This window comes from Melospiza melodia, chromosome 3 (assembly GCF_035770615.1).
Source record: "Melospiza melodia melodia isolate bMelMel2 chromosome 3, bMelMel2.pri, whole genome shotgun sequence".
Classification (NCBI taxonomy): Eukaryota; Metazoa; Chordata; class Aves; order Passeriformes; family Passerellidae; genus Melospiza; species Melospiza melodia.
In genome coordinates, this window is record NC_086196.1 from 37,804,870 (window position 1) to 37,819,432 (window position 14,563).

Here is a 14,563-nt window from a genome sequence, read left to right on the forward strand (position 1 = left end):
CTGCATTTGCTGTTGTCAGCCAAACTAATGCCTCTTTCAATTTTTTTTTGTTTAAACAAGAAAGCACACTTTCACTTGAAAAGTAGTTACATCTCTCATGTAAATACTCATCTTCTAGTGAATTGCTCTGTCTGCCTTGTAGAAAAGAGCACTAGCTGAATGGGATTCACATCTAAATCCCATTGTGACCTCATTCAAGTGTCTCCCACTCCTCCCTGTCTGGAGATTTCAGTGGTGAAGGTCTTTGTGGCATCTTTAAATGGAAATGTTAGTTGAATTTTGGGACAGTGACTGGTGTTGTTCATAAATACCATTCAAATAAACATTTTGTTGTTAGAAGTGAAACACTGGTTGATAACTTAATAGTGGATAAATATATATATGTAATGTGTGCACAACATCAGTAATACCTTAAAAGTAAGAGCTGGTTTTGATCAGACTGCTTCTCAAGTTATTCTCTTGTGCAAGCTGCCTCAGATCTGAGTGTAGATGATGTAACTGGAAAACACTGGCTAAACAACTAAAGAAAATGGTAGTGTATTTTTCTGTCACTTTAGAAAAGGCAAAATTAAATCTGCACGTACTTCAGGGTGAGGCGATTTATTTGATCGTTTTGGATGGGAGGAGAGCAGGAGTGGTGGTGATACGGAGTTTACAAGTGGGTGTAGAATATTAATTTTTTCACTTCTGCATATAGCAGAAATGTCGAATTTATGTATTTTTTTACACAAAACATTGAAAAAAGGAGCTGGTATGAGAAAAAGGTTGTCAGTTACTATTTGTAGGTAGTGTAGGTTTTTCAGTGTCCTACCTTAATGGTTGTATTGTCAATCTAAAGACTGAGAATGAAACCTTGGCCCTGTTGAAATCATAAGCAAACCTTCCACTGGGTGTTTTAAGGTGCTCATGTGGCACATAATAGGCAGGAACTCTTACGAAATGCTCTGTTCTCACAAAGCCTGATAGTACATGTGCAAATGAATCTGACATGAGATAGGCACTATTCTAAAGGGGTTATAAATTATGGTATTTGTGTGGACTGAAGCAAAGAACAAGACTGAGGTATTTTGAGGAACTGCAGATCTACTCGGTTTTAATGAAATGCAGCAAGTTGAAGAGGAGGTGCAGAATAAGAAGCAAAAGGCAGAATCCATCTAGGCTTGCCTAGAAGAATATGGCAGTAAAAAATAGCATGAGCAAACACTGGATAAACTGGCAAAATGGTAGTGTGTGTATCAGGAGTAAAACAGCACTAGAGAAAAATTGGGATGTTCTGTAAAGGCAGGAAAAGAAACAAATGGATATCGATTACTACCATGACACTAAAATAAAATTTAATAAGTGATTAAAACTTTGCACTACAGCATGTAATAGAAAGTAAAGGCATGGAAGATGTGAAAATACATGCTCATCCATTCATAGTCAAACATGAATGCTGGGTTTTAGAGGAATGTGATGCAGTTAGAGCAGTGCTGTCATTTTTGGTTGATGTTAGAGAGCACTTGTGGAGTGGTTGGGTTATGATCCCTACGGCATAAAGAGGAATACATAAAGAGGGATAAAGATACATCTCATAATCATCCTGTCACTGAAAACTTGTCTTTGAAAACTATTGGAACTGGTGTTAAAGAAAATATTGGAAGTTAATAAATATTAAAGGAACCTTCAGATAAGATTACTTTATGTCTCATGTAGCACCTTCTTTTAATAAGTTTTCAAAATGTCATGGATGAGAGAAAGTCTTGCTATAAGAAAGAAATCAGATAGTCTACAAAAATGATAAAGCTGAAAACTGTGCATGCATTAAAGCTGGAAAAAGTTACATTGAAATTTTTGCCTTCATGGGAGGGAGGACAGTACTTGATGAGCAGCTCTTCTTTCTTTCTGTAAAGTGTATGGCTCCAGGTCTTCCTCACCATACACTGTTCTTAAGACAAAATTTGTGGTTTTGTTATAGAGTTTTCAGTGGTATTGATCATGAACATATTAAATTCTAAAATCGGTTCTTTGTTGAAGAAATGATGGGGGTTTTTTGTTCATTTTTTGGTTAAAACACACAGTTTCTGAAAACACTTTCAGAGCACCTCTACCATCAAATTCAAAAGTTGTTGCAGTTGTAGATATGCAGCATTTCCTGCAATTTAAGCCCCATGATTTCAAGTCAAGATGCATTAAATTGGTAAATTTTGACCTTTTTTTGATTTAGTGAAAACTTGTGGCAGATGCAGAGGTAGAGTCGATTTCTGCCTGGGCAGCAACACAGCTGCTTTAGATGGTAGGACAGTTGTCTCCTGCATTCACTGCCTGTGTGATAAGTGAAGCCCTGCTCCAGTAGCTCACACTGGCCCCTTCACTGCCCTATGCTGGGTGGAAGCGGGCACATGTGCTGCCTGTCAGGATTGAAGTGTGGCTGTGGGTTTAAGACAGCTACATCTGTGAAGGAGACAGACCTAATGGTGCAAGGGCAAACTTAATTCCATGAGCTCTCAACTTCTGCAGTAATAATCTTTCTTAAGCCTGGGGGAGAGCTGGCTCTTTGGTTTTGTTTTGCCTTGCAGAAATATGTTGACAGCCACTGAGTCACTGGTAGATGTCTTCACCTTTAGCTGCACTGCATAGAGGGTTGAGATCTAATCTGAAGGGAGTCAGAAATAGTGGTGGTGACTTGCCACCCCCCATAAGGACCTACCAGTGCATAGGATGAGAAATGTTTCCTCACCAAGTCCGTCTTCTCCAACAGTAAAGATCATAGGACTACTATGTTCTACAGTTTGTTCTTTCCCTGAGGTCTTCAGAGGGAGGAGGCAGCACTGATAGCTAGGGTGGGTCCCTGTGAATTGTCCCAGTAATTTGTCCAGGCACAGTCACTGCTACCTCAGTCTAGCCTTCTCATATTCAAGTATCTCCAGTCCTTGGTCCAGATTCTTGACTCGCAGTGTTCACAATAAGTTCTGAGTATGTCCCAGTCCCTTCCTCCCAGTGGCCACAGCTCCCTTGATTCCAGTGTTGTGTGAGACACTGCAGCCCCTGGTGCCTGGATTACAGCAATATCTGAGGCTCTTCATCCCTCCACCTTTCTGAACTGGAGGATGTCACCTGAGGGAAAGAGGAGTGGCTCACCTGAAGAGAACATGGAGAAGTGTAGTGATTGTAGTGATGGCAGGCTGGTGAGAAGGAGGGAAGGAAGGATGCACTGGCAGTGAGGCTCACTCTCCCAACACACATACACAGACAGAAGCTCTGCTGCTCGGAGGTCACTAGTCCAAAGGACAGAGACTCTTTGGCCTGTGTCCATGTCACCTCCTGACCTTGTTTCCTCCTCTCCCCTTCAGCTCTTTCTGCCTCACTTCTGTTTCCATTGCTTTTTTAACTCATTGTCCCTCTTCCTTTGTCTGGCAAATTCAAGGCAGCTTCCATGCACTTTGTAACTCCTCTGAAAAAACCTTGCCCTGCACATGAGGATGTGCTCCTGTTTATTCCTCCTGTGCTCCCAGTCTGGTGACATTCAGGTGCTCTCTCTGACAGGGGCACATGCCTTACCTTTCATGAATGTCCAGTGTCACCCTGGGAAATTAAAATTCTCTGCCTCAAAGCATGGTGTTCAAGAGGTATTTTCAAGTGTTTTATGTGAGAACATAAACGATGTATTTTTCTGTGACCTCATTCTAAGACATAGCTGAACTATTTCTGCTGAATTTTCCAGAGAATTTCAGCCTCAGGCATACATATGCCCTGGAAAATTTCAGCCTAAATGCTTGAAGTTTGGCAAAGTTTATATGCACCTGAAAGTAGTCTTAATAATGGATAATGTCAGATTGTTTTAGCTGTGTAGCTATCTGCATTGTTTATATTTAAGAGTTGGATGCAGAAAAGAAAATATTACACTCAAAATTAATCAAACTTGAATTTAAGTAATGTGCTTATTGGAGATGAGACTTGGAAATTATACCCTGATACAGAAGATGGTAGCAATGAAAAGTGCTGTTTGGCTTCATGGGCATCTAATGGAGGAAGCTCAAGACTCACTTTGAATAAGGATTTATGCTTGAGAAGAAAAATATGACAGGTGATGCACCGAACATTAAAACATAGAAGTAAACATAGATAAAATACTATGGTCTATAGGAGGAAATGTAAGTTTTCCCCTGGGACACTGTAAAAAGGAATCTATAAGGCTTAGCCTTTTTTTTTTTATTTGAAACTGTGGTGAGAGTGCATGATGGCCTAAAAAAAACCAAAACTGAGAATGTTGTTGTGGATCAGGTGATCTGCAGTGGTTGAGGAACCATTGATTTTGAAAAGTATGAAATATAAATAGTAAATTACCCAGAGACATTTAGTGGCAAAGATAGAAACTTCTAATCTGGCTATAGAGCAGGCAAACAATAAAAGGAAAATTGCTGAGTAATACTTTTCCAAAATTAGCAGTGAATGTGGAATTTGCTATGGTAGCAAAAAAGGGCAGTCCTCTTCTGAAGTGAATGGAGATTCCTGTAAGGAAGAGGTTATGATTTCCATCTCCTCAGGTGTAGTGTGCCCATAGTCAGAATACTTTATTAGTTTTGGGCAGGAGGGGGATATTTGCCACTTTCATGAAGATGAGATTGTGATAGGCTTTTTGAAAGCTTCCCTGAACATTCTTCCATTAATCTAACCAGAACTCAGGAATTAAAAAATGGATGTCATATTAACAACATAGGGCTGCACTTCACTGAAGTATGGTATTTTTTCTGGTTCAGTTAGTTCTCAGTAATAAAACATGAGAGTAATACTACACAATGGTTGACACCTGTCCTGAAACTGTTACAGGGCTTGGTAAGTGCTGCCAAAAAGTCTAAAAATAAAACTTCTCTCCCTTGCCTCCCTTCCCCCTCCATGACTGGTTGCAGTTTGGATTTTCTGAGGTCTATTAAGGAAGCAAATAAACTTTCATGTAAAATGTGGGTTATGACTTGCTTTTTGATCTGGAAACTTATTAGTGTGCACGAAAGCAACAGGAAAATGCTGAAATGCAGTGTTCTGTGTGCATTGCACTTCTTGGAAACTTTATTTTCTTTCCAGTTTCTCTTTTTTTCTGATGTGAGAGAACATGACAGCATAGATATTTTCTCAAGGTTAAGTGACTTGTCCACTGTTTGTGTCTCTCTTGATATGTATTGATATTTTTTGGTGTTTTTTTTTTAACGTTAAGGCCAGTGATGCTAATCAGTGTGCAGCAAGTACATTTAATTATTTCTTAAACTGAAATTTTTTGGCGAGATTTTCTGCTCTCTGTCTGTATAGGTAACAGTCAGCCTCGAGTTATAGTGCAAAATATTTTCTAAAGTCGTTTTAAATGGAATGGAAGTCCCAGACTTACTACTCAAAACCTCATCTAATTAATCAGAGAACCCAGGGTATGGTACTTTGCCAGTTTGTCCGTCGAGTCAATATTTGATGTGTAAAGAACTGAGAAAACACTCGTATCATTTGCCCGCAGTGAGCATGACGATTCTGACCTTTTTCTTTGCATGTCTTAAATATTCCTTTGCTTGTGTTTGCCAACAGGGCAGCCCGATGGACCCGATGGTGATGAAGAGGCCGCAGCTGTACGGCATGGGCAATAACCCTCACTCTCAGGCACAGCAGAGCAGCCCCTACCCCGGGCAGTCCTACGGCCCTCCCGGCCCCCAGCGCTATCCCGTGGGAATGCAGGGCCGAGCCCCGGCAGCCATGGGAGGAATGCAGTATCCACAGCAACAGGTTTGTGCAGGATTTTTCTGGGTTGCTTTGGTTTCCCTCCTCTCTTTCTCTTCCCTGCTGACATTCCGGTAAATACAGAGGGGCGAGAGAAAACCCTCAGAAATAAGTATTTCTTGTGCAAAAAGAGGATGAAGGGCTGTTTTAAAACTAAAGAAATTATGTTCACAGTGTGAATGTTTTCTGAAATCCCTTACAGTTTGTACAGGGTTTAGTTTGTTGCTGGGATCTTTCTGGAGAGAGAGAAGTATGTCAAATGGCATGAGTTTTCTTTTTTTTTCCAGTTGACAACACTTAGTCTCGCATATTTTTTGGTTCTTTTCTTTGCTGCTGTTGCTATTTTGTTCTTGGTTTTTTAGGGTTTTTTATGTTCTCTTTCTCTCCGGCTTACACACACTTAAATGTAAGATGAAAACCTAGAGCTGACATCAGTACATCAAGGCTAGTGTAGTCCAGTGCATACAAAAGTGGTAGATATTTATATCATCTGTTTGTTGTTGTGGTGGTTGGTTTTCTTTTTTCTCCTCATTTTGATAGGAGTCTGTAGCTTTTCTTATTTTTGTTCTTTTACCAAGTCTTTAAAGACAGGATTTTTTTAATTGTATCAGAGTACATAGAAAGGTAAGGATCTTCTTTTTATCTTCTTGGATTTCACTGCTGATGGAGACCTTTTGCTTTTTTCCTACCCTTTTTAAGAAGGTCAATCTCAATGTGCATACCATGTACTAAGGAAAATACAGCAGTTTTCAAGAGGGAGAGATAAACTGAGGTTATCAAGAAGTTTAAGTTAGGCTATTTTTTTTTTAAATTAGGGATATGAGCGTAGGCAGTGAGAGCTCTACGCTGCCTTGTGAGCAGAACAGCTTAGTAACTTGATCATTAATGGGAAAGAATATTTGTTTTGTGCAACTGAGCAGTCACAGATTAGTTTCTTTTTCTATTTATTGTTTAATATAGAAAATAAGGTAAAATTTTGGACTCCTGGCAGATAGGTTTCTGGCCAATTCTTGTTATTAACCATCCAGTAGGACAAGATGTTAATCAGGCAGGTAATTAAATAACAGTTTCAAATATATTATAATATCATTATCACAGGTCTTAATTTTTATTCTTTTCTGTTGTTAAATAGATACTTACTGGTAAGAGATTATTTAGTTTAGAAATGCCAAACTGTATATTTGGTTGCTAGATGCAGGCAGCAAAGCATTTTGCCAGTTGCAAAAGGGAGTTGAAATTGAATAAAGGAGGCTTTATTTTCCTCTGTGTATCTGTAACCGAAGTGAAGTTATTAAAACACATTTTTAATTTAAAAATGAGTTATTCTGTGTTGCGGCGACGAGTGTTGAATTTTCAGAGCATTCGCTAATTGCTGGGTAATGGTGAATGAGCCGTCAGGCGGCAGTGAGCTGGCGGCGCCATTGGCTGCCGGCCCCGTCCGTCCCCTCACAGCGCTGCCCTCCCTCCGCGGCAGGGCCGGCCCAGCCCAGGGCTCCTGGCGAGCAGGGCCCGGTAATTATGACATTGAGCTTTCATTGAACGGACATCACCACCTAGGCATGGTTGTGTTTTGGACAGCTTCCAGAGCTTCGTGTGTTTGGTTTGTGAACCTCTAATGATCTGAATCCAGTTCTTTTCATATTGCTCATATATTACCACCTTTCTACAAAGGATTAAAATGCAGGAATGCAGGTTTGTAAATTGAATTGCCAACTTACCAGCTGAGTGGTAAGTTGTCTTTGGCACAGGATGCCACAGTTTGATTCCTGGCTGGATTTTTACTCCTGTGACATGAATATTAAGTAAGGAGAGCCTAGCTACGCTTGTTAAAACTGTGTAGCACATACCTACTTTAGATATCATATATATATATATATAAAATACATAATATTGCCAGAAGTTTCAGAAGATGAATCTCAGCACTTTCTGGAAATCGGGCTGCTTTACAGTGTCACATTGAATTTATCACAAGCACAAGGCACTTCCAGAAACTTGATTGGTTAAAAAATACTGGGCCTTAGACACATACTATGCTCAGATTTAAGTATTGTGCACAGATAGCACTGAGTAGATGGATTATGAGGGTGGAAGTGCCACACTGTAGGAAGGGTGGGAAGCATCAATGGGAGAGATTGTTCTTATTTTAAGTTATAGTTTGCTGTTGCTCAAAGATAGCTGAGGGTGTCAGCTCTGTTTCCTTGGATGAAACAAGAAGGCTTTTTGTTAAACTGTGAAGATTTCTGAATTTTGAAGAAGACCTTGAAATGTTAAGTCTGGCTCTTTGTCAGCAAGTGTTGTGGCTTGAGGTTAGAACTATGGGACTTGACAGATTTTAACTTGCAGGCTCTGCTGCAGGATGCTGCAAATGAAGAAATAAAGATGAAAAACAGCACCCTAAAGATTGAGCTAAAATTAATGAAAGTGGTAGAATTGAAGATAATTGCCTAGATGTAGTTAGCTGGTCCATGTCATATTGCAGCAGAGAATAGTGTGTTCCGGCCTGCAGCCCAGAGGTGGAAGAGCTCTCTCTCAGGAAGGGAGGCCTCTGGCATAAGAAGTAAAAGATTAAAGAGGATAAAAAAGATGAAATGGTATCAGGTGCAGTCAGCCTACATATCTGCAGCATGGGTGTCAAGTGCAGCCTGCTAACCAGTTTTAAAAGGGGTATCTATGAAATGCTGCAGCTATTCTCTTACAACTGCTGTTTGGTCTAGGCATGCTTGACACCAAACATGAAGGTGCAAATAAATCCCCATATTCTCTTAAAATTCCGTGTGGAAACTGCAGGATATTGAAGTGACTATGGAAGGTAAGGGATATGTTCTGCTAAGGACTGAAGAGAGAAAGCAGATCCCCCAAGTGTTTGGAACTCATCTCTGATGAGTTATTGATGGTAAGCCCCAGCACAACACACTGAGCTTTACATAAGGGACACAATTTGAAATCCAGGCAATCTCTTTACACTAAATCAGCTAAAGATAAAGGGGTCTAGATATATAAATGGCCATATAGGAAAGGCAGGTTGGTTGTAAATAAAGTAATGGTAACCTGAGATTTTTCCTTTATTTTCTGACAGTTAACAGCAGAGATGCAGATTAGTCATGTGAACATGGGTCATAGCCTCCTGGGACAAATTGCTAAGCAGTTTGAAGAGTGCTGCAGCATTTTGCAATATTTTGAGGGCATGTCCAGTTAATTCAGTGTGAATCAAATAAATATATAAAGTCTCTGGACTGATTTGACACCTATATAAAAGGAAAAGTATGAGAAAGGAAGGTGATAAAAAAGAGTCATATGCTAAATTTATAGGATTGCAGACAACATATCTCTTGTCAATGGAAAATTAATTACTTAGGAAGAGATTTTTATATTGTTAGGAAACTTGGGATTTTGTTTCTTTCCCATTCACCTTCAGTGGGAGAGGGGGGAAGAAGGCAAGTAAAAGCAGGGAGCAAGATGACCTGTGCCGATGTTGTCAGTCCTTATGAATGGAACACAAGTTGCAGCAAGGTTTTAAAATGCTGTTCTTGCCTGTAAGTCTTAATACTGCTATCTCATAATCTTGTGAACTCTCTCTCCTGGTTTGCATGGGTTGAATGTAATTTTTGGGTTATTAGCACTCCTTACCCAGGGAATGTATGTAAAACCAGAAAGCAGAAAAATATTCTCTCAGATTTAGCTTTCAGTTTCTAATATCTTAGATATCACTTGGAATTACAAAGAGATGATGTCAAAACTGAAAATCCTAATATGCAGGGATAGCTAGCACCTGAAAACTTCAGGCTTGATTTTGCAATACATCTCACTCTGAGTGAAATACTATCTGAGTAATAAGATCTGATTAGAACGACAATAATTTGCTTTTCATTTAACTTCTTTTTTGCCTCACACCCTTTTTGGACCTCAGTCAAGCAAGTGATGATGCCATGATCGGTTCCTTCTGGCTTTAGTTCGATTGCCCACTCAAAGTGCTTTAGTGCTGGGTGCTGTAGGAAAGCCTTTTGCTGCTTTGTGAAGACATTTGTGCTAAAAATAAAAAGACCTCAGAATACTGGTCAAAATAAGGGGCTTTTTTCTCACCAGTGGTGTTGCTTTTTCGTGATAATAGCATGCAGGATATTATTTTGTGCTGAATTTAATTAAGCTTAAAAATCATATACTTGAAATATTCACTCGCAGGTTTTGAAACTTTTCATCAAAGTTTGAAGGCTTGGATTTATGAATATGTTTGAAAGAATTGAATGGTGTGATATGCCTGTTTAATCAGATGATCATTGCCTAATTGATTTTTTTTAGTGTGCATTAAAATTCCTTGTGTACTTGATGGACTGGAACAACAACTTATTGTGTAAATAGGATCGTGTTGCTATAATGCATAGTAAATTCTTTATGAAAGATATTTGCATGGATGTGTACAACAGCCATTTCTAATAGCTATTTTAAGTGGAACATTTCAGTACTGATCATGCAGTTGCTTTAGTGCCTTGAGCCTGCTTGCAGCAAGACAAGTTATGAGGCCTGAGCCTCGGTCTATTCTTTCTCCTTCTTTTGCTATAGAAATTCTGTGAGATGAAAGGGTGCTAATCACTTGTTCCTTTAACTTGTTTTAATATTCTTGATCTGCAGAATTCAAAACCAAATGTTATCAGTGTCCTCACTGTTTTAAGAATGGAACTGTAGATATTCAGAGAAGTACTAATTCCATTTCCCCCTTTTTTTGATATACAGATTATTTTGAGATGTAAGGAAGATATGCCTGTTGTTGTCTTATATGGCAAGTTTCAATATGGAGTAACTTTTTTTTTAAGGGGAGAAAAAGTTGTAAAACCTCTAGGAATATGTAGCAAGGATTTATTGTAATGGAAACTGCAAGTAAACCAGAACTATAGGAGCAGCAGTGTGATTACATCATTTAGGAAAGGATTTACAGTGCCTGGACTGGGTAATGTCCCAGGCTGGAAATGGCGAGTTTACGCCAAGGAAATCAGTTGGCTGTTGCCTTGGCAGATAGAATTTTAAAGCTAGCAAACACAGGTGTTTACTGCTGGTTGGCTGGTTGTATGAGTTATTTTCTGAAGTCATTTTAATTCTAAAAAATTGAAGTCTGCTAAGAAAGTGAGACTTAGTATCATATTTTGCTCTGAACCAGTAACTTGAAATGCTGTGTATACATAGAGCAAGTACTGGTCAAGTGATTACCTTTTTGGTCCTCTGTATGTATAATTGCCCTCAGCACCCAGATGATACTAAATGTGTTGCAGTTTTTTGCTCCTAAGTACGTTTTAGCACAATTGATGTTAGTCTTGTTAAAAAGAGCAGACACAGAAAATAAGCACCATTTTCGGTTCTTGGTCTGTTTATTTTGCAAGAACAGAGAATGAATCAATGTGAGAGAATCTCAAAAACAGCCAGCAGAGGACAAAATAGTGAGATGTGTTGCTTTTTCTTAAAGATTGATAGATACATTTGATGCACATACATAAGAAGGGAGTGTAAAGCTTTGATCAGCATGTGCTTCAGAAGTATATTTTTCAAGATTTTTGTTTGATTTACCTTTGGGATTTTGGGGGCATTTGTTTTCCTTTTGGTTTTGGTATGGCTTTTGTGGCATGTGTGTGTTCTATTTGTGTTTTTGTTTGCTTGTTTCATTTATTTTGGTATGTCACTGGGCGTTTATTTGGAGCTGTCAATAGCAGATTGTGGATCTACTTTGTTACTATTTTTCCCAACTTCCTGTTCTGTAAAAAGCATAAATACTTTTAATTAAAATAATTTCTCAGTAACATTTTATTTGAATGATAGATCTGCTATCCTGTTGAATTTCTATAAACCTCAGAAAAAAAAAATCAGTAAAGTAAGTAGAACTGCTGCTTCCTGGAGAAATGTAATGTTTGAACCAGAAAAAGGGACAAGAAGTCATAGCTAGTTGCCTTTCATGTAAGGCCATCTTTAAGAATGGGTCTTTTGATAGTCAAGTGTTAATAATTGCAAAGAAAAGTTGTTGCTCTTTGTCATGTAAAGAAATGGGATTTTTAAATTTCAGATTTAGGAAAATGCTAAGTACTGTGCTTGTGCAGACTGTAGGAAAATGTTTAGCATGGTCCTTTCTTTTGGTATACTAAGCCTCATTGACTAAATTGAAAAAAAAGGCTGCTACTTTAGTTCATGGGAGGATAAGGCTTTATGTTGTATTGTCTCCTTTAGAATTATCCCTTCTATTGAGTGTAATTCACTCTATAGAGGGAGGTGAGCACAGATTACAGATAATCACAGAATCAAATTCGACATAAGTTTGTGGTCCTTATGATAGTTTAGCTCTTCATCTTAATGCTGGTCATCTGAGATTGTTTACTGAAGAAAATCCCTTAAGTAACAGAATTGCATTATTATGGTAAATAGAAACATTTCAGTAGCTTCCATCATTCTTTGAAACAGTGCAGAAAAAAAATGTAGTTTGAAAAGGGAAAATAACTGATCTTTCAGCTGGTGAGAGATGATTCGGAAATGAGACTGGGTCAACATTTTTATTTGTTGAATTACCATGTAATGATGTTCAGTAAATGCTAATTTTTACATCCAAACTGGAGTACTAGGCAGACAACATTTGTACAGAAAGTGTGTAAGAATGATCAATGTATTATGACAAATGAAATGTATTCTTGTTACTGCTAAACGATTGTCATTTAGCTGGAATATTTAATAGCTGTAATCACATTTGTTGTTCTGCTTGGAAGTGGGGACATTAGAGGGGAAAACATGCAGGCCCTCTGTGTTGGTGTTCTGAAAAAGGTTGTTTAAGGAAGCAGCAGTTATTTTGTTATTGGGAGCTTGATTTGCTAGCAGAATTAGCTGTCACTCTGCGCTGGTGTTAGGCAGGAAATAAATTTGGTGATCAGGAATGGAGAACAGAGAGCTGTTTGCTGCTTCACTAGGAGGGTACAAAATCACTTGCTTATGAACAGCTCATTTTACATGGCAGCAGGAGACATGAGTTTATTTACATTTGAAGTAAAATAAGCATCTTGCTTTAAGAAAAGACTGCTGCATTACTCTGTTCAACAGCTGCCATATAATGATTGTGCCAGGAGGGTTTTAGAGTGTAGGTAAGGAATAATTGACTGTTACTCTTAATATTATAGTCATAGTAGTTTTTTGTTAATAATATTAATCAAAGAATAATTGACACTTAAATAGTTGAAATAATGTCCCGACCCATCACGCACATATTCAATATGATTTTTTAACTATATTCTAACTGTATTTCCCAATATTCCTGAGGGAACTCAGATTTTTTTTTCTATTTTTTTAAAATCATGATACGAGTTTCTCAGAAGATGCTATCGTTTGTCTGTAAATTTGGACTTGCTCAAAGGAAACAAGGGATGCAATAGAGTATGCTTTTTTAAAAATAGGGAGTATGTTTCCCACAGCTGAAAATAGGGCTGAAGATAAGGGGAGATCAGTGGGAAATTTGCTGTGATTTCATTGGAAAAACAATTTCACTTTGGGCCATGTTGGTGAGGTTGGGTGAGTTGTCTTGAGTTGATATCGGGGTAGGCAGAATTAATCCACTAAGTCAATTGAAGAGACTTTCAGAATGAGACAGGTCAGTACCCTTCACTTTGCTCACCCTGTGACAGAGTCAAGTAGGTTTCTTCTTGAAACAATAGGCCTTTCAAAAAATACCTGATGTTTTAGTAGTTCAAGATTAGACTCTTATTGCTAGCAGGAACTTTTATTTTTTTATAGACTAAGATTTATATTAGATTTAGCTTCAGCAAAACTTGTACAAAAATTACAGTGGGAGAGTAGTACTGCAAAAAACCAAAAGTATTTTCCATACCTTTTTAATCTAGTCAGTCTGAAATGACATGGATTCCATGTAGTACAATTCAAGCTTGCTCAGTAACCTGCTTTACTTTTGCATATTTTATCATCTAGAACATTAAGACCTTTTTGTGGGAGTGGATGAGTTATAAAATCTTTAAAAATATATATCTTAAACATGTTTGAGACTATTTAATTTCTCTGTAGACAGTTTTTTCTAATACTCGTGTTTGTTTATATATTGCATTGTTCCTTATAACTATTCTAACGGCACATCTAAAAATCCTATTGTAAATACTTTAAGCTTTTGGTGTTCGGTTGTTTTTCAAGACGGTTGAAAGAAAGATTTAAGAACTTAAAGAATAACTCAAATCTACAACTCATGCAATCTCTGTAGGCTTTTATTCTTCTGCTACCTTGGGTGACCCCATTTTTAGGTACTTCTGGTACTTGTTCATTGCTTTGCCTGAAATAGAAAAAATGTGTTAAGTGCTCGCATCCTTGCTGATAACGTATTTCATCTCTGAATCTTATGAAGTCTTTTGGGGGTGTGGAAGAGTACCAAGGAGAAAATCAATGTCTGTTTTATTTCTTTGTCCACTCCATTTTTTTTTCCCTCTTCTTCTGAATATTGTTTTTTAGTAATGCATTTTGCATTTGAATGTAAAAGCAAGACACAGGTAATAAACAATTCAGTGACTGAACATTATTAGAAATCATATTTGCATCTTATATCCAAATACACCTGTAGGAAAGTAAGTGAATTTAGTTTTGGTAAATTACACTTGCTTGTTCATTTCTTTCACAGAACAGTGATGAAGAGTTTCTGCACATTTCTTGGCATACTGTAACATAACTTGTCTTTTGAGACAAGAGTCCAATCAAAATAAACAAGGTTTATATAGCCACTTAGGGAAGATGTTGTTTTAATTATTTAAGAAGTAACATTAGTTATCTGGAGTCTTTATACACGTGTGTTTTAGAGGCCATGTTGGCAAGG

The 14,563-nt window shown here is 38.0% G+C and overlaps 1 protein-coding gene across 3 annotated transcripts in view; it reads left to right on the forward strand.

Annotated features, from left to right (window-relative positions):
* Nucleotides 1–14,563, forward strand: part of ARID1B (AT-rich interaction domain 1B) — a 324,913-nt gene that overhangs the window by 26,749 nt on the left and 283,601 nt on the right. For all 3 annotated transcript variants that reach the window (XM_063151340.1, XM_063151341.1, XM_063151343.1), the window contains exon 2: nt 5,548–5,742. In XM_063151340.1, the coding sequence (XP_063007410.1) occupies nt 5,548–5,742 (195 nt within the window). The remainder of the gene's footprint in view (nt 1–5,547; nt 5,743–14,563) is intronic.